Below are 21,556 nucleotides of genomic sequence, written 5' to 3' on the forward strand. Positions count from 1 at the left end.
AGAAGCGTGTAAGACTGCGCTTCTGCTTTGCCTGGTCTCAAACTCTGGTTGTCGACATGATTTTGGGTCAGCTAATAACTTGCCATAGTTCTAGATGGCCCCTAGTTGGCACAGTCAATGCATGTTACCACCCCTGTTAAAATTATGCTGTCTGGCACCCACGTGAAACCATTCAGTCCACACCTGCTCCACTCCCCCCGGGCCAAACTCCTCATCCTGGGCTTCCCATGCGACCGCGAGCACAAACCCCACCTTGATTGGGCACTGGAAAGATCCGAGAGTGGGAAGGGACTGCCACCAGACCTGTTTGCTTGGGCCAGTGCCACCCTCTCACCCTGAACCGCCCTGACTCCTTGCCCCAATCGACCCAACGACTGAGCCATTGACCTCCTTCCGGTTCTGTTCCCCCCAAAGGCAGTGCTTTATTTATTCCCTGGTCTACTCCTGACGAAGGTCTAGGAAAAATACATCAGCGCACCTCGTCTGTACTGCTGGAATTATCCGTCCATCCTCCTTCCCGCTGGCGCCGGATTCTTCTTCGTGGGGATAGATGGACCCGTCGCCCCGCATGCGCACTTACCGTGGGACTTACCAGCTCACAGTAAAAAAAAACCTGCGCCTCCATTAGAGCAGTTGCCCCACCCAGGTCCTGTAGTATAGAGACTGTGTCTGTCCCCCGTCCACCTACATTATTTAAAGATAAAACCAAACCAGAAGAGGGTTTCATCATAAAAAACTTCACAAATTAAATCATACATCTCCACCAGTCCAAAAATTAAGAGCGAATTAATGTGGTATTGAATATCAGGTCTTTGTCATCTAAAAGCTTTATTAGTCAATGAATTAAATCTCTGACTATGATATGATTTGTTTGCCTTCACTGAAAAACCTGAGCTGCAGGAGGTGAATATGTTAGCTTTAAATGAATCCAACTCCCTCCGAGTCCTTATAATTACTCATGTTCCTCGAGTACTGGTCGAGGTGGTGGAGTTCGGCCCTATTTGACTCAAGTCTATTACTAAATCCTAAACCTAAAACCTAATTATAATTTCATTTGAAAAGTCTGTCCTTAGCCTCCTCACCCCAACCTTGGAAAACTTTCAAGCCCAATTTTATTTGTTACAGTTTATCGAGCTCCAGGTCCTATTCTTGACTTTTATCTGAATTTGCCAGAATTTGCATCAGGCTTGCTCCTTAAAACAGATAACGTATTATTGTAGGTGATTTTACCATTCATTGTGGGCCACCACAATGATAGGTCTTAGTACTGCGTTTATCTCTCTATTAGGATCAATTGGCTTTTGTCAAAGTGTAAAAATAACCGACTATGTCTGAACCACAACTTTGATCTTGTTCTTTCATATGGCATTTGAAATTGATAATATAAAGTCTTCCCCCAGAATCCTTTCTGTTGACCTTTTTTCATACCTTTGAGTTCATACTACGGACTATAGCCTTTGTGTAGAGCTTCTACAGCAGCTGTTTATCTAATTAGTGCTGTAGCCAAATCTAAGACGTGATTCCTTCAGCTATTGAATCAATATGCCATGCTCTAACTGTAACAGAGGATCTGTGCGACGTCCTTTAGCACCACAAATAGACCATCTTGTTGATTGTAGTACAGCTCATTACGGGACAACTCTAGACTCTCATTGCACTCTGAAAAGGAAAGAATAATTAAACAAAGAAGGGCTAGCACCATGGTATAGCCACAGACTCGTAAATTAAAGCAAGAGGACGTAAATCTGAACGCAAAAATGGCGTGCCACTAAACTGAAGAATTTCATCTAGCCTGAGCAAAGATTAATCTCAAAAATACAGGAAAGGCTTCTCCGTATGCCGAGCAGGCCTACTATTACTATTCTTTAATTGAGGAGACTACGAACAACACAGGTTTTCTTCACGCACTGTAGCCAGGCTAACCGAGAATCACAGCTCTACAGAACCATCTATTCCTTTTAGGGTCTAAGTAGAATGACTTATGAGCTTCTTTAAGATAAGATTTCAACTCTTAGAGACAAAATCCATCACCTCTTGCCCTCAACAGGACATTGATCTGCATTTCTGATACAGCAAGTTTTGGTTGAATGAAACAGCTGTTTAAATATCCTGATTTAGACTGTTTTTCCCCCATCGGACCTTCATCATAATACCTTTAATCATTCTCAGCCTACAGCAGTCATCTTGTCTCTTATCGATCCATCCCACCCATGGTTGCTCAAGGAAGTTTTACCTGTAGTTAGTAATTCGTTATTGGCTATGTTATCTTGTCTTTATTATCAGGATATGTCCCCAGTCCTTTAAGGTAGCTGTAAAATTAAAACCTCTTTTAACAAGCCCATCTCGACCCAGAGGTCTCTTAGCCAACACATGACCGATTTCCAACCTTTCCCTTTCTGTCTAAGATATTGAGAAAGCTGTTGTAGCTAATCAGCTGTGTGACTTTCTCCATAACAAGAGTCTATTTGAGGATTTTCAGTTCAGGATTGATTGCATTATCCACAGAGACCGCCTTATGTCAAAGTTAACAACAATGATCTCCTAATGGCATATCAGACAAACGGTCAGACCAAAGAGGGACTCATCTCTGTACTTGTTACGTTAGATCTTAGTGCTGCATTTGACACCATTGCACATCAAATTCTTTTACAGAGGCTAGAACATCAAATTGGCATCAAAGGGGAACGCCCTAGCTGGTTTAATCTACTTTTTAGATCGATTCAGTTTTGTTCACGTCAATATGAATCCTCCATGCAGACCAAACGTTTGTCAGGGAGTCCCACAAGGTCTGTACTTGGACCACATTCTATTCAGTTTATATATGTTTCTTTTCTTGTAGGGAAACATCCATAGTGACCATCACTCTCAATTTTCATGTTTATGCATGACGAACCCACTTATATTTTAGCAATCAAGCCTGATGCAACCAATCAGTTAACTAAATCCAAGCATGCCTTAAGGATGGATTATTGTTATTATAATTTATTAAAAGTTGGTGACCTACAATTTTTTGATGTTAAATTTTCAGGACAAAACTGACAGTTAAGTTCCTTTTTTACATGGACCCAAACAACACCCTCACGCAACTCTCTTTTCTAGCGAATTAAGCTTGTTACTTTACGATGGGATCACCCTGGCCTCCCCCCCCCTCCAGCTCCCTGTTTAAAGAAATCTTGGAGTTTGGTTTTTGATCAGGATTTGTCCTTTTTAACGTTCCACATAAACACAAATTTCGAGGACTGCATTTTTTTCTTCCACTTTACTTAACATCGCTTCTTTTACAATCAGAAGACGCATTGCCTTCCACTTCTCCACAGGAGGATGCAGAAAGACAAACTAGTCCACGCATTTGTTACGTAAGGTTGGAACTATTGTAACTCTTGTTATCCGCTGCCTCACTTACCAGTCTCTTCTCCCTAGAACTTGCATCCGTTACTTCCGAATGCTGCTGCCACCGTGTTCCTGACACAGGATGTCCTAACGCTAGTAGCATCTCAATTCTTCTCCCATTTTGCCTTCCTTTGTCATTGGGCTACCTATTAAATCTAGAATCCAGTTTAATTTAAAATGCTTCTCCTTACTTACAAAAGCTTTCATGGTCATGCACCCATCTTATCTAAAAGAGCCATAATACCTTATTACCCTCTAGAACCACTGCGCTCTCAGACGATGGGGTCCTTGTGGTTACTATAGTTTCCAAAAGTAGATTGGAGAGCCAGAGCTTTCAGCTATCAGGCTCCTCTTCTGTGGAAACAAACTACCTTCTGGTTCGGGAGGCGGACACGGTCCAACCCTTACGAATAGACTAGACTTTCCTTTTTGTAAAGCTATAGTTCGGGCTGGCTTCAGGTCATCCTTAGTTATGCTGCCATCGGATTACACTGCGGGGGACCCCACCGAGGGTTATGCTAGCCAGGTCAAGGTATTGGTTGAAGATTGCCCACACATCCCCTTACCGAAATATTCTCTCTCATCTCTCCTCTTCTCTATCTCTATCTATCTATTCATCTCCATCTGTGACATGTCTCTTAAGCATGCTACTAACCAAACTTCCCCGAGTTTTCTGTACTCTGTCATCCAGCAGTTCGGTGATCATGGCTGCGGGGATGCTGTGACTCCTGCATGACGTCACTACGGCCATAATTACTGTCATTATTACTACCCATTATCTGCCTACTGTATCATTTTTATCATCATTGTGATTCATTGTCATTTGTCAGTCATTGTAACTGTACAATATGTTTGTGTTGATTTGTCCTGTACACGTGACATCCATGCACGTCGTCCGTCCTGGGAGAGGGATCCCTCCTCTGTGGCTCTTCCTGAGGTTTCTTCCAATTTTTCCCTGTTAAAAGGGTTTTTGTGGGCAAGTTTTCCTCACTCGAACCGAGGGTCTAGGACCAGAGGGTGTCACTCCCTGTACAGATTGTAAAGCCCTCTGAGGCAAATGTACTTTGTGACTTTGGGCTATACAAATAAAAATGATTTGATTGTTTGAATCTAGTGCCCAGAGCAGGGACAGGGGGTTGTCGACGGAGGTCTCCAGTCCCAGCTGGTGAGCGAGTTCTCGTGTCCATTATGTTGGCTCCGGCCCCGAGTCCACCAGGGCAGCCCGTGTGTGGGTGGAGTCGGAAAGATGAAGACGGACCTGCACCAACGGTTTGTGGGTGGAGGCTGGATGGTCATTGAGCTCAGCCGGACTCCTCTATGTCTGGTGAGCTTGGGCTTTTAAAGGGCAGTTGGCAACCACGGTGTCCTTCTCCTCCGCAATACCGACATAGGTTTGGAGGAGATACGGCGCTGAAACGCTCCATGGGTTCAGCAGGTGGTTGGTTTGGAGGAGTAGTTTGGGGAAGAACGGCCTGGACTTAGTGACGTGATGAAGCTGGTGGTGGGATTTTGGCGCCCCCTATCTCGGCGGCGGTCTGGATCCGTCGATCTATGCGCACAGCCAGGGCGATGGCGTCATCGAGGTGGAGGGCCGTTCATGAGAGACCAACTCATCCTTGATGTAGTCGGCCATCTGGCGAGAACACGTCCACCACGCTGCCATGTTCCAGGGGCTGCGCCTTGCCAAAGTCCGGAATCTGTATAGAGTAGTCTGCAACCGTCCGTCGACCCTGCCGAATACTCAGAGAGATCCTGGGATGCCTCTCAGATGATGAGCCCAGATCAAAAACTTGAGCATATCCTCAGCACACAGTTCAAAGCTGTACACGCAGGGTCTGGCGCTCAAACTCGCTGTTCCCCAGAGTCGAGCCCGGCCTGTCAGGTGAGTGATTGTGTACCCGACTTTAGCCCCTTCTGTGGCAAAGTTCTGGGTTTGCAGAGAGAACTGAAGACTGCCAGCTGGTCAGGAACGGGCGCACTCTTGCTTTGGTCACCGTTGAACCGTTCTGGGTTGCCGATTCTGGGTTCCGGAGCTCCACGCAGCAGTAGCCTGGGGCAGGTAACTTGGAGCGGTGCTGGCGGGCAGGCTGGCTATGGCTGGAGTGGCAGGCAGGCTGGCGTGGGGTGGCAGCGGCGGGCTGGGACTGAGGAATGAGTTGGGCAAGCAGTGAGTTATATGAGCGAGGTGTCTTGCTGTTCTGATCCTGTGTTGTTGCTGTTGTAAAACTGCTGTGTTTGCTGGAGTGCTGTTGCTGCTGGTTGCCAGCCGTGGCAAAGAGGAGACGTTCCACCCGTATCCGTGGATGTCCCTCTCAGCGTTTCCCAGGCGGCACGGCGGCTGGGGTTCCAAGTGCATGTTTGTGAAACGTTCGCTGGGTCCATTATGTTGGTCAGATTCTATGTCGGATCTGGACAGACGAGGACCACACGAGCAATACGTTTTAAACAGTTTATTGAAGGGTTAGGAGTGGCAGGGCCAAACTCCCAGGGCAGTAGTACCGTCAGGGCAAGGCAGAAATCGTGGTCAAAAGGCAGAAGGCAGTCAAGTTACCGGGTTGTAGAGCAGAGGTGGTCAGGCAGGTCCGGGATCACAAGGTAGGAGTTAGAGTAGTAGCAGGTAGCAGGCAGGAAAGGTACTGGCTTGCAGACGATCTGACACCGTGTGCTGGGAAACAGGGCTCTTTATACAAGGCATGGTTAGCAGGAAATGAGGAGCAGCTGGCTGGTTAACGAGGGAGTGGCAGCAGAGACAGGTGAGAGTAATCAGCAGAGTGGCAGATAATTAGTGCTCCTACCAGGCAGAGGGAGAGGGAGCTCACGACACTAAATCCTGACTGGAAATCCTCAAATAGACTATTGTTATGGAGAAAGTCACACAGCTGATTAGCTACAGCTTTCTCAAGTATCTTAGACAGAAAGGGAAGGTTTGATATCGGTCTGTAGTGGCTAAGACCTCTGGGTCTAGGTGGGCTTTTTAAGAGAGGTTTAATTACAGCTGCCTTAAAGGGACTGTGGTACATATCCTGATAATAAAGACAGATTATCATATCCAATAACGAATTACTAGCTAAGGTAAAACATCCTTGAGCAGCCTGGTTGGGATGGGGTCTAGGACAGGTTGACGGCTTAGCTGCAGAAATGATTAAAGTTATTGATGATGGCGAGAGGGTAGATGGGAGTAAAGAGTCTAACAACATATCAGTTTTATAAGTGTTTCAAACTTGCGTATCACAATGCCGATCAATGCCTGTTGAGGGCAAGAGGTGATGGTTATTTGTCTCTAATAGTTATAATCTTATCATTAAAGAAGCTCATTGAAGTCATTGCTACTAGACCTAAAGAATGATGGTTCTGTAGAGCTGTTGATTCTCTGTTAGCCTGGCTACAGTGCTGAAGAGAAACCTGGGTTGTTCTTATTCTCTCTTATTAAAGAAGAGTATAGGCTGCTCTGGCATTACGGAGAGCCTCCTGTGTTGTTTTGAGATTATCTTGCCAGACTAGATGAAATTCTTCCAGTTTAGTGGCACACCATTGCGTTCAGATTTACGTGCCTCTTGCTTTAATTTACAAGTCTGCTGGCTATACATGGTGCCAGCCTTCTTTGTTAAATTGTCTTCTTTTTCAAGTGCAATAGAGTCTAGAGTTGTCCGTATGAGCCTGTAATACTATCAACAAGATGATCTATTTGTGAGGGGCTAAAGGAGCAGACAAGTCCTCTGTTACAGTTAGACATGGCATTGAATTCAATGCTGAGGAATCACTTCCTTAAATTTGGCTACCGCACTATCAGATAAACATCTGCTGTAGAAGTTTCTACACAAGCTTATAGTCCCGGTAGTATGAACTCAAAGGTTATTAAAAAATGGTCAGACAGAAGAGGGATTCTGTGGAAAACGACTATTAGATTAGCAATTTCAATGCCATATGAAAGAACAAGATCAGAGTGTGGTTCAGACAATGAGTGCGTTTATTTACACTTTGACCAAAAGCCAATTGAGTCTAATAGAGAGATAAAGCAAGTACTAAGACTATCATTGTGGTTGTCCACATGAATGTTAAAATCACCTACAATAATTACTTTATCTGTTTTAGGATCAAGCCTGATGCAAATTCAGGTAAATTCAGAATAGGACCTGGAGCTCGATATACTGTAACAAATAAAATTGGCCTGCAATGTTTTTCCAGGTTGGGTGGGTGAGTGAGCTAAGAACAGACTTTCAAATGATTATAATTTAGTTTATGTTTAGGATTTATTAATAGACTTGAGTCAAATATGGCTCCAACTCCACCACCTCGACCAGTTACTTCGAGGAACATGAGTATTATAATGACTTGGAGGGTGGATTCATTTAAGCTAACATATTCATCCTCCTGCAGCCAGGTTTCAGTGAGACAGAAACATCAATATCATAATCAGATATTAATTCATTGCTAGCAGCTTTAGATGACAAGACCTGATATTAAGGATCCACATTTAATTCTCTTATTTTGGACTGTTGGAGATTTTGATTTAATTTTTTATTAAGTTTTTATGATGAACTCCTCTTCTGTTTGTTTTATCTTTAAATAATGTAGGTGGACGGGGGACAGACACAGTCTCTATACTAAAGGACTGGGTGGGCAACTGCTCTAATGGAGGCGCAGAGAAGTGTGTAAGACTGCAGCTCTGCTTCCTGGTCTCAACTCTGGGTTGTCGACATGGTTTTGGTCAGCTAATAAACTTGGCCATATTTCTAGATATGAGAGCTGCTCCATCCAAAGTGGGATGGATGCCGTCTCTCCTAATCAGACCAGGTTTTCCCCAGAAAGGTGTCCAATTGTCTATGAAGCCCACATCGTTTGCTGGACACCACCTCGACAGCCAGCGGTGAAATGACGACATGCGGCTAAACATTCATCACTGGTCACATTGGGGAGGGGACCAGAGAAAACCGAGTCCGACATCGTTTTTGCATATTCACCACACGATGAAACATTAATTTTAGTGACCTCCGATTGGCGTAACCGGGTGTCATTACCGCCGACGTGAATAACAATCTTACTGTATTTACATTTATCTTTAGCCATATACAATATATACAAGTTTAAACAGTCTAAAGAGAAAATATAGCAAATATAAACAGTATAATATGACAAAATAAAAAGATATTCACAGTGTAGATATAGCAGTATAACAGTGTGAATATATCAAAAATACACACGGAGGGGGGTGCACATTGATGAACATATATACACGGGGGGCATTGATGAACATATATGTCTATACAGCTATACAATTGCAGTCTGTGTGTGTGTTTCCAAGTTAAAAACCTTGGTAAAGAATACTCTTGTACTGCTTTTTCCGTTTGTTGCCACTCTGCAACTTAAGGGTTGCGCTCTACTTTGCCACATCCAAAATGGCGGCGACGTCGACGTACGATTCATTGCTCAATGCGACGTCTACGTATATATGTCTACGGTCAGCAAGGCGTACAAAGATACAGTGATTGACTGCATAACTTCTGTGCAGAGCTGACACAGGACGTCCATCCTCTGTTTTCCTTTAATATTGTGAAGACGAAAAAAAAACAAACACAGCATAGCATGACCTGCTTTTAAATGTGGACATCTGAGTAGGTGATAACAATATCATTAGTTACTTTCCTTGCTGACGCGACATGCCTTGCTTGCATTCACGCCCTGCAGCAGGTGTATGGTTCGACATCATTTGTAGAATGCAGCCACATCCAAAACATCACATTTGCTCTCACCTCTGTCATTTGGACCGAGACATGCTGAAATCTTCTCCGTGCAGATAGAAGAACACTGCAGTTAGTAAAGCAAAACAAGAAAGAAGTGCAAAGGATGCTCTGTGTAATGAATTGAGCTGGTATGTAGAGCTGCTCGGTATATTGATATTAAATCATTAATGGAAGAAATGTATTGATGCAATAATCTCCATGAGTTTAAAGGGGCGATTCTGTTGGACTGCATGCAGTCATGATGTCGCGTTAGGAATTTTTTGACCAGTAGATGGCAGCAGAAGTAAGCATTTTGTCTTGGGCTTACTCCCTTTTTGATTGCTACTTTATCTCTTGGACTCATGCACCACACACTTTAAAGTCCATGTAAAGGTAATTCTAAATTTCTTTCAAAACATATTAAATATGTTGGAAAATAGTTTCTGAAAACATGTGAAAGACTTTGAACAATATATCAGTGAAATGTGGAGTTAGAGATTCAAACAGTTTTTCACCAGTTTTCAGTCCAGGATTTTGTGGGCGGTCCTTAAAGGGTGGCTCAATGACAGGCTGAGGCCATCCCTAGCAGAGAGATAGAGATTAATTCATCTCGCTCAGAGTGTTTCAAGGTTAGTCATGTCATTTTTCTCATGTGACATGTTTCAGTCGCTTCAAAATGGCTGTTGTTTATGGCTTGCTTTTTTTTTTAATCATTGTATTTTTACTTTTTTACTTGGATACGTCTCCACACAGCAAACAGTGATGATGCAACAATGAAGTATATTTTGAAGTAATGGGGCTTAACAGCTCATTACTTATTGAGTTCTCAGATAATGTCATACAAAATGGGACAGTTTTGTGGCACATGCAGCTTTTCTTCCAGGCCAGTCACATAACCTATAACTGCCCCCTTGACTGTTGCTAGCAGAAATATCAGGAAGCATGTTTCCTGAGTTATTCAACTACTGTTTCCTGTACTGTCTACTTAATCTCCCATCATGCCCTCCGAGACCACAGATGGGTTGGTACTATAAAGTGTTCCTGCAGAGCAAAATAATGCTAAACTGTCCACAATGTCTGTTTTTTCTAACACATACTTACCATTAATATCAAGAATTAATTTAATCAGTTTAAGTCACATTTACTTTAATAAAGCCCATTATGTTATAAGTGTCAGCTCCTGAGTCTTTGTAAACCTTTGAGACTCAGAGTTGGTCAAAAGGAATTTGTTTTATTTATGTTGAGGAAATGACTGCAGCATCTCTAGAGGAGAACCATACTGCTACAAGCCCAAATGGTTTACTTCCTTCCTCCTACTAACCTTTTCCAGGGAGCTGTCTCTGTTAATTCAGGCTTGTTTGAGCTTTCGGGCTGCAAGAACATGATGCTGTTGATCGTGGATAATGCCTACAACATGTTCACTTGCTTGGGATGTGATAGTAATCTAGTATGATAATGAGCTCATCTGTACACATTCATGTCCCGTTAATGCATGTTACTTATTAGGAATTCGTCTGCTTTCTCACCTACTACAGTGTGCACACCCTTTTCCTTAAACCACTCAGTCTTTTTCTATTTTCTATTTACACTCATAGGATTTTCTATTTACACTCATAATATTCTGCTGTAAAATCTATTTATTACTGACACTTAAACCTATCTATGTGCTACTGGTTATGCTGTAGAACCAGAGTATGTTGCTGGTTGGACTGTAAACATTCACTCTATTTACAGTATGACAGACTTCCATACAGAGAGAAAGTGTTTCTACTTACATATATGTCACTCTGTGTTCTGCTGTACTTGTCACTTTAATGTGAATGCAGTGTTTTGTCCACATTGGGATCCTGTAGAATAGTGTGTAGTGACTCATACAAAAACTCATAGCCGACTGGTAAGGAAGTATTTCTAGGTGTTGATCAGTGTGAGGAGTTTACCAACTTACTCGACACCTGTGAGAGACCAGAACAAATGAGAGTCAGACACGAGAGCTTTACTTTGTACAAAGGGCACCCTGCCACTGCAACATCTAAGCTACAGATAGCAGAGAGGCGCAGAGCAGTTCCTTGTTCCTTTATTTATAGAAGTTTACATGACATGTGACTGGACAGGGGCAGTCCCTGTTCCAGTAAAATAAAACATTTGATTCATCATGAGTACAGTGTAGTAAGATGAGTACAGTGTAGTAAGACTACTGATGCTGGGACATGTGACATTCTTTTAGCCTTCTAACAATCAGTAATCCCGAACAAAAGCAGCTCCTTGGTTTCAAGGTTAACCATAAAGGAAGTGGAGGAACTAAATTTGTCATTAAACCTTGAATTCATGTCTCCAGTTCACACAGAACCATGCCTGAGTAGGTGAATGTGATCGTGTTGTGATGAAAAATGTATATTACATATATATTATTGTAGAGGGAGATGCAGGGTCCCAAAAACATCACATTGGCCCAGAGGTGTGCCAAAAAACAGGTTGACTTTTATTCTCGTATCAAACAAAGGTGGTCTTTTAACAAAGACAAATGGGCTGCAGCTCTTCCCATAACATACAAACAAAACTAACACCCCCAAAAACTATTCTCAGCATATATATATACTCTGATAGGCCTTCTTTCCAGTTCAAATGAGCCTATCAGAGCCTATCTATGGAAGGGAGAACGGACACGATTAACAAAAAAAACATAATTTCCTTGATTTTTTTGTCCCAACAAATACATATTAAATTCTGCAATACAAACAAAAAAATACAGTAAATTCAGAACTAATCTGCGAAATGTACATGAACAATTTAACTTAATTAACTGAAATATTTCCACTCATTCCATCTTCCAATCAAAACAATACCCACCTATAGAGGCGTGCTCCCTCGTTACGCTGATGCCCAGAAGCACAGAGGTTCACACCTCCTCCCCCTCTGGTTTGCACAGTTCAGGCAAACGGGACAGATAATCAAATCAAATCAATTTTATTTGTATAGCCCAAAGTAACAAAGTACATTTGCCTCAGAGGGCTTTACAATCTGTACAGGGAGTGACACCCTCTGTCCTTAGACCCTCGGTTCCAGTGAGGAAAAACTTGCCCACTAAAAACCTTTAACAGGGAAAAAAGGTGGAAGAAACCTCAGGAAGAGCCACAGAGGAGGGATCCCTCTCCCAGGACGGACAGACGTGCAATGGATGTCACGTGTACAGGACAAATCAACACAAACATATTGTACAAATACAATGACTGACAAATGACAATGAATTACAATGAATGATAAAATGACAATGAATTCCAATGACTGATAAAATGACAATGAATTACAATGAATGATAAAATGACCACAGTAGCAGATATGATAGTAATAATGACAGTAATAATATGCGTAGTGGACGTCGTGCAGGATCACAGCAGCAGCCAGAACCTGCTGGACGACAGAGCACAGAAACTCCAGGGAAAAAGTTTAGTTAGTAACATGCATTAATGAGACATGTATGTCCACAGATGGTAAGAGGGAGAGAGAGAGAGAGAGAGAGAGAGTTTTCGGTAAAGGGAGATGTGACTGCATCTTCAACCAATACCGTGCCTCGCTAGGCATAACCCTGGGGGGAGGGGGAGTCCCCCGGCAGTCTAGTCCTATGGCAGAATAACTAAGGGATGACCTGAGCCAGCCCTAACTATAGGCTTTATCAAAAAGGAAAGTCTTAAGTCTACTCAGCAATAAGGTTTCTCTTACAATGCTGTATGGTAAACTGGTACGGCTGGAGGGCTAAAGACCAACCCAGGATTCTTGCATTCTGATGATGTTTTCAGTGCATCCACTTAAGGGTCTATGGTCCATCTGCAACACAAATTCTCTTACTAGAAGATAATACTTCAATGAATAAATAGCCCATTTTACAGCTAGTCCCTCCTTTTCCACTTTTTTCTCTCTTATGGTATCTGTGTTGTGCATTCTGTCATTCCAGGCATATTTTCAAACAATAAAGGGAACTAACATAGACACACAGCAAGCCAAACTCACATCAACCAAGGAAGCTCAGTGTTCTGGGTGAAGGTCAGGGAAAGAACTGACATACCTGAACTCCATCCTCTTCCTTACAAGCTGATTACCTCTTATCATAGTATGTAGACTGACAGTTCAAACTCCAGAAGCTCACCTCAAGCAACTCTCAGTCACTAACAATTTATTATTGTACTATGTTTCTTACTCTGTGTGGCTACTTATAGTATATTTTGTTGATGACGCTTTGTATAGGCTGGTGTATTTTTACTTTGTTTTGTTGGTTGGGGTCTGGGTATCTCTTCAATAACAGATGTCAAAATGTGTGATAGAGGGTCTGTAGTCCACAGCTTCAGGTACCGTGCTGTGAGAGGCAGGTGGCTCACACACTGCACCCTGTCTGAGGCTGGCTGTGTGGGCAGGCCGGGGTGGAGGTTGTAGGCGGAGCTGCAGGATGCACAACTAAGCCGGATCCCCCTGATCAGACTATACGGCTGCAGAGCAAGATGACTGAGCCGGAGAAAGACGGAGGAGGTGGAAAATCAGGAAGTAAGAAAGAGAAGGATCAGGTATGTTCCACAATGATGGCATTTTTCTGTACCAAAAAACTTTTTCAAACTTTCTACGTTTCCAACTATTATCACTGAAACTACAGGACATTACATCAGAGTGACGGGTGAAGACTAAGCTGCTGGTGCTTAAAGTGACTGTGGAAACTTTAACATCATACTCATCTATAACATAACCCCCTGAACGCAACATTAACGTATTCGATGAATGTCGGAATCTTACAATGATGTGTTCAGGTGTCACTAAATGCGTCTGGGATGAAACATCAGTTGTTCCATCATCATTATCTGATGTTGTGTTTGTGTCCACAGCTGTCCGTGTCATCAGAAACCATAAGCGCGTCTTTAAACTCAGAACGATGTGCGCATTAACACATGTGGCACAGCTTCAGTAACGCACCGACTGGGGGGTGCAGTACTTGTCAAATTTGGATAGGGCGTATCTAGCGTATATTTACGCGGATCTATCAGCCAGTTGGTTAACAGAGACTGTCTGGCAGTAGAGCATTGATCCGTTGTGCCATGCTGAGTTTTTCTGAATATTCTGTACTTACTCAGCTCATAGTAAAATTAAAGCTGGCGCTTGTAGGCCTGTTGGGAGGATTTGGTTATGTTGCTCAGCCAGTTGTGACTTGTAAGTCTAAATTGCCTCGGGTCGCCTGCTGGTATTAGGTCTAATGTGTAGAGACTGACTGAAGCAAGCTTCAAGTTTCTGATTATTTCACTCAAAAAGTTGACCTACATTCCAAATCGTTATTAGTCTTATTAGTTTTGCATTATATATCTATATATGTATATATATTGATATACATATATTTATATACATATATACATAAATAATGATTAAATCCACCTTAATGAGCTCAAACTCCAGGTTGCCAGAGGACTTTCCAGGAGCTTGTGACTTGTCCAGGGCATACCCAGCCTCTTGCCCAATGTCAGCTGGGTTACATGTGGCTTCAGCCCCCATCAATGAGCACTTATGGAAAATTGAATGAATGTTGATAAAGGCTACATTAGATCTAATGTTTGTTGACACAGAAACAAAAGAAGCCTGTATTCTACTCTCTGTAAATGTTGGGCCAACATGCTAAATGTAGTTGGTCTTGGGTTTAGACGACATGAAATGCTGCAAAGCAGCATTGAACACTATGATGGTGGAAAAGTGGAAAATATAGAAACATGGACAACTCTGTGTGATTCAAGAAAGATCTCCCTGAGGTACTCCACAAAGTAGCATAGCTCTATTTGAATTATGTCTATTAATAGATACATACTTTTTTTCCCCTGAAAATATGGGAAATGGGAAATGGACTGTACTTATATAGCACCTTTCTAGTCTTCTGACTAGTCATACACTGATGGCATTGGCTGCCATGCAAGGTGCCAGCTGCTCATCAGTTTTAGGAGCTAACCATTAACACACATTCACACACTGATAGCAAGTCCTTCAGGAGCAATTTGGTGTTCAGTATTTTGACCAAGGACACTTGGAAACACAAGGAAAACATGCGGACTGGAGAGCCGGGGATCAAACTGCCAACCATTTGATTAGTGAATGACCTGCTCTACCTCCTGAGCCACAGCTTTTTTGTTGGCTGTAGAGAGTGACACCTGTTGTGTTGATTGTTGTATAGTATGTCGCTCACATGGATATGTTTTTTATTCTTGATGTACTGGTTTCTCAGAACTTCAGGACGATCGTAAACATGCTGGAATTACCTGATTTGAACAGTGGCATGATTTTGAGGTCACATGGTACAGCATCTGAGTGAAAGAGAGACTATTGACCTTCTTCACAAGACCACATCTTATACATTTAGTGAACTTACAACCTTCCATCTTCACACCATATATGATGCACATACATGCACATACACAGTTATGCTATATATAAGAATATGAGATATGTCTGGGTAATGTTAAAATCATAATTACAGTATTAAAAATATTACAAAAAATACAGAATAAAATACTATGATGTTAGAAACATACAGAATCACAGATAAAATTATCAGTTTGTTGGATGCAGTGAAAAAGAAATATGCTTCATAATCATGATGCTATGCCTTACATGAGAATATGTATGTATTTATGTCAAATCAAAACTTTTCTTATCTAGGTGAACACATCAGAATGAGACTTTAATGTTATATTTAATAGTACAGAATACAATACAACAGAGTTACTATAATAATAATAATAATAATAATAATAATAATAATAATAATAATAATAGTGTACAGTAAGCTACAGTGAGGAGTTTGTCCTCATGTGCCTTTAAAATATTGTGTGTAGTGTGTAATTATGTGTGTGGAGGTCACTGTGTATTTCTTGGAAATGGTCTTTAAGCCTCCATGTGCTTTGTTGTATGTGCAAAGATTAGACTCTGTTTTTATAATAAGACATGGAACAGGGTGTAGCTGTCTGCACAGTGTTCTCCTCCATAAATCCAATGATTGATGAAAAGAGTAACAGATGCTTCAGTTTAATTCATAAGACCTCAAACTGTCACTCTTATTTATTACTTCAGATTTTTTTCACTTTCACAAATTATCATGGGAAATCCCACATGTAGGTCGACTCTGTTAATGCAGACAGGTTAAATATATCATAGTTATAGACATATATACGGAGAAAATATCTAGATAATGAGGAGCAATATTTACTGTTAAATGTACACTCCTCACTTCCTCCTCCTCCTCCTCCTAGTTTTTGAAATGGGTCCTCATTTGTATGAAGATATTCATTCTTTCTCTCATGTTGTTATTTGGACTACAGTGACACAGCAGAGGAAGTCTTGACTTGCAAAGACGTTATTGGTTACAGGTTAAATTGATGTAAGGTGATAACTGACAGCCTCACATGTACGCTGCTATGTCTATCCTGAATCACAATGAGGTTTTATCATTCTTGCAGGCATCATTTGTTTGAATTGGAGTTAAGATTACTCCAGTGAAAAACACGTAGTTGTTCTATGTGTGTTTAAGAATGGATATCAAGATGAGATAAGACTTCAACTGGTAGAATGGGCTCCAGCTCAGGTATACTAGATGGGTTATGCTCAACAGGATAACAAATGTAATAAAACTGCTGTTTGTGTATTAATGCAAGATGGTGTGTACGTGTATGTGTATGTGTGTGACCTTCCTTAACAGTTCAATGTTCAATTTTAGCCATATTATACCTGTAATGTATAATTATACCTGTTGATCATTAGCCCCTTAAGACATGACACTGAACGATATAAAACAGCAACAAAGAACATTATTCCGGAGGTCTGGGAGAAGAATGTCTGATTTAAGAGCTGCTGCTGTCACTGAATGAAATCTTGTAGGCTATGGCTTTGTGCATTTTAGTGGTAAGTCAGGAAATGAAAAACTTTGCAATACCATAGGCCCAGGCCAGGCTGTACACAGTCAAACAGAGTACTTGAAAGAACGGGGAAACACTTTGAGGCATATGGTAAAGAACGTGCAAAAATAATCACAGATTCTCATCTTGCATGTCTCTCAGTGAGGAACACATAAGGTATAAGGTACCGATTACAAATGATAACATGCCCATTAAAAATGCTGAACTGTTACTGAAAAAGTGAAGCAGAAGTTCATTATACAAATTTTAAATGCACACACAGGCTTTGTTTGTCTCTGGATGTTCAACTTTTACACCAGTCATCAGCTCATATGAAGTCAATATATATTTAGTCTATATGATTTTATGTGTAAGAGGACTTATTGTGGGTTTTTTTTTTATTTATGTAAAATTATCTTCACTTTTCTCTTGACACTGTGCACTTAAATGAAAAAGTGAGTTTGGTCAGGTCAGGTAGATAGAAGAAGACAAAAATACCACTTCCTGCTCTGATGGTCTCTTCTGTGAGCTATGATGACATAAACAACAGGGGCCAGGTCATGGCGAAGCACACTGGATAAGAAAAAATGAAAAGGCACCATGAAATTCATCCTGCAACATCAGCTAAGAAGAGAATTATATTGTGTTCATGCTGAATGCAAACAGGCTCAGAGCTGCCATTAACTGGTTGAACCCGTCCTTACTCAGTGAGCTGAATGATTATCGTTCAGCTTCATCTGTTTCCCCCCGTAGCAACTTTTAGATGTGAAGAGCTGCAAAGGATACGTGGCATGTTCACCGAGAGGGCGCAGCAGTAAACACATACATTGTTTACCAGCTTGGGTCACAGAGCAGTAAAACCACTCAGTCATGCCTCAACTTGAAGCACTCTTCACTCATTCCTGACATTTCTCTCATTCTCTACTTGGCGTTCATCTCATGTCTACCGCTCCAACACATCACTCTGTCCTTTTGTTTCAAACATCTGATTTTCTTGTGTTCCTCCCTTCTCTTTGTTGTTCTGTCCTTCCTGCGGTCTTAAAACGTGTGATCTCATGATCTGAGTGTACATTCCTCTGTTAAACTCTTCCACATGGGACCACAGTGCCTGCACATTCTTCTGCAGTTTCTCATGAAATCCCAAGGAAACAGATTAAGAAACTGGTGCAGAGATAAGATACAGATGACATGTTCTGAACATGTAGGCCTGACATCTAAGGACTGAAGTATGTCTTCCTACAGCACTTGCATGCTTATCTGTAGATTAAGACTTATTGTTCCAAATCTGAACAAAGTAAACCTAAACATTTAAGTATGTTGGTCATACAAGTATGTAAAACAATAGACATGTAAACATATATAAAAAGAATGAGCAGGTTGTGTCCAGAGTGTGATTCGTCTGCAGTGATCTTTTCTGTCCATTTCCTGACTCTGGAGATGAGAATAAACTTTTCAAGTTTCAATTTGAAGTTATTAAACAGATCCTGATGATTAGATGACAATATGTTTGAATAGTTGACTTGATTTTTAGGCTTCCTTTTTATACTAAAATACAATATAATAAAATAGCAGAATAGTATATAATCTAACACCTTATGACTATAACAATGTGGTGGAGTTCACCACTTTGTTCTGCTAAAATGAACTGATTTTGGGATGAAGAAGAAATGATGCAGGTTGTTTGATCGTTTTCAGTGACTTATTTTTTTAAATTATCTTTCAAGATACATTTTGTTTGATATTAGACTGTGGAAATTAAAGTTAGAATCCCTCTCAGTGCATTCAGCTACATTTGGATTATTGTTGGCTCATATTAGTATTCAGATCTTTTATTTAAGACACATGGTCTGAGTAATCGGAGTAGTAAGTTACACATACACACTAACACACACACACACAAACAAATCAGTAAACAAAGACTTGCAGAGCTGTGGATAAAGGGTTTATTTTACCCACATCTTGTGAATGTTATACATTGTATAAGTACATTGTCCAAGTTCCTGCCTAACCTGATTTTTCCAGGAACCTGGTTTTCTTTCTCAACACAATGCAGAGTTTCTACTCGTTCTGCTGAAAGACAAGCCCTGGAGCAAACAGAGAGTTTTACCTACATAACAGTGAAGAACGGGTGTCATGCAGTTTATACTTCTGTCCCTCACCTATCAGAAGATTGTTTTTCATGCTCCACAAGCATGCAGTTCTTTGTATTTATAATTCTAACAAACCATTTTCCTGCTCACAGAGCTGGATTCCCAAGATCATCAAGAAGAGAGTGTGCACCAGTTTTGTTGAAGACTCCTTCAGGTAATCTCTCACTTAAGCCACGTGTGAAGGACACACAAAAGCTTATAAAGTACATACAGCATCATCTATGGGAGATTATTATAGGCAAGCCATCAAAACTGGAACATGCAGAAACAAAGAAAGAACAAAAAAAAAAACAATTTTAAATAATAATCATACACATGAAGTCATACTGAGTCCAGTATTCATGATGACATGTCTGTACTGTATGTAACTTAATGTTGTTGGTTGGTGTGTTGTGTGTCAGCAATGGAGCGATGTGTCAGTGCGGTGGTGTGCGGGAGCTCCATGACTCTGTGGCAACAGGGGACTTCTTCGGAGCAGCTATTGTCACCCAGTGGGACAGCAGGCAGCACTCTTCAGAGTATCCCACTGACGCCTTTGGAGAGCTGCAGTTTGCCGGCGCTGGACACAGACACAGCCATGTGAGTGGCAGAACTGAACTTACACACCACACGCAATCATACATGTACCAGCATACCATTTGGTGGAATGGTTCAGCCTCAAGAATGTTAAGTAGACCCCACCTAGCAAAAAAAAGGATGGTAAACCCATCCATTAACTACAGTATATCCTAAATATCTTGCTTGTGCTGCCATCTAGAGGCTCCTGCATCCTCTGCCTACATGCTGCTCACAATGGCCTCTACATACTGTAGTGTACTATGTCAAATTTTAAGGTTAAGGTTTAAGGTTTGAGTAGAGTTCTCAGTAAAGTCCAGTATGTATGTGTCACTGCATTACACTTTGGTTGTAATGCATTGTTTCAACAGTTTTGAACTAGTATTGCTGTCCCCTTTATCTGAAATCATATTTCATAATACCAGCCAGCCTTCATATTGTTCCAAGGGTGGGTACAGTGGTGCAGTGGTTAGCATTGTTGCCTCAAAACAAGAGGGTTGCACAACAAGAACCTCAGGTGGGCCCTTTCTACGTGGTGTTTGCATCTCCCTCTCCCTGTGTCTGTGTGGGTTCCCTCCGGTACTCCGGCTTCCTCCCACAGCCCAAAGACATGAACCTTAACAGGTTAATTGGTGACTCTAAATTGTCCGTAGGTGTTTACTATAATAATTATAGTATTTTTTCTGTTTTCTTAAATTACGTACAAATTTATGTAAAATTACAATAATTGCCTGTTATTAAATGTTTTGCTTGTTATATAAATGTTTATCGCCATACTGACAATTTAAGATTTATGACAGACAGACAGACACAGAGACAGACAGAGAGAATAATAAGTAATAATAATATTGCTTAGATCTATCTACAGTGTTCAGTTGACTGACAACTTGATGGGAGAGCAGCCATTAATATAAAATTTCTGTGCTGCTAGTATGCCCAGTACACTGCTCCAACCGAGTCCCACCACCAGTCAGACTTCCACTGCAGCCATCACATCTTCTCTGAAAGTTGCTTTGGATAAAAGCATCAGCTAAATGACTAAATGTAAATAACTAAGGGATTGGCAGTAATAGTGCGTGTGCCCTCCCATTTATCAATCCTGTTTTTGCTATATGACTAGAAGCAGGTTGCATTAAGGTTTTAAAAAATATTTAGAAGGTATTAAATTTGACCTCAGGATTCCTGCATAAAGCCCGAAAAATCAGTAAAATAACAGTATTTTACTGCAGAACTTTTAGGACTGTCCCTTTATTGAAGGTGATTGATCAGAAATATTTGGGAAAAATCTGTAAAATAATTGTATTTTTCTTTAAAAAATTTTAATGACATTTTCTGTAAATTAATGTTTTTGCATACGACGTGTATTAGAGCCACATTTAAATAAAAAAAATGTTTTGCAATTAATTACGAGATTAAAGTCGTTATTAAATATGGCGAGATTAATTACGAGAATAAAGTCGTTATTAAATATGGCGAGAATTAATTACGAGATTAAAGTCGTTATTAATTAGTGAATTAGTGAAGTGAATTAGTGCAGCTAGATAAGATAAGATAAGATCTCTCTCTCCATGCTTCCACCTCCCCAGCAGATGACTGTATAGACTATTGCAGATGCCACTACAGTGTCACAGAAGGTTTTTAACAGAGTTCTGCACACACCAAAGGACCCCAGTCTCCTCAGTAAGTGGAGACGACTTTTGTACAAGAAATCTGTCAGACCAGTCGAATTTGTTGTTTAGGTAAATATGTATTTGTATGCTCCCACCATCTAGATATTCATTGGATATTCACTGGTGTGGTCTAAGTTATCTTCCTGAAGGTGTCTTCCAGAAGT

General features: G+C 41.1%; 1 protein-coding gene across 4 annotated transcripts in view; it reads left to right on the plus strand.

Moving 5' to 3' along the window:
* Positions 1-13,550: 13,550 nt before the first annotated feature.
* Positions 13,551-21,556, plus strand: part of trpm4a (transient receptor potential cation channel, subfamily M, member 4a) — a 60,597-nt gene continuing 52,591 nt past the window's right edge. For all 4 annotated transcript variants that reach the window (XR_003462770.1, XM_027281587.1, XM_027281588.1 and 1 more), the window contains exons 1-3: positions 13,551-13,663; positions 19,260-19,321; positions 19,569-19,746. Coding sequence is in view for 3 of the 4 variants with exons in the window: in XM_027281587.1 (XP_027137388.1) it covers positions 13,601-13,663; positions 19,260-19,321; positions 19,569-19,746 (303 nt within the window). In the remaining variant the exon portion in view is untranslated. The remainder of the gene's footprint in view (positions 13,664-19,259; positions 19,322-19,568; positions 19,747-21,556) is intronic.

Source organism: Larimichthys crocea, chromosome VIII (assembly GCF_000972845.2).
Source record: "Larimichthys crocea isolate SSNF chromosome VIII, L_crocea_2.0, whole genome shotgun sequence".
Taxonomy (NCBI): Eukaryota; Metazoa; Chordata; class Actinopteri; family Sciaenidae; genus Larimichthys; species Larimichthys crocea.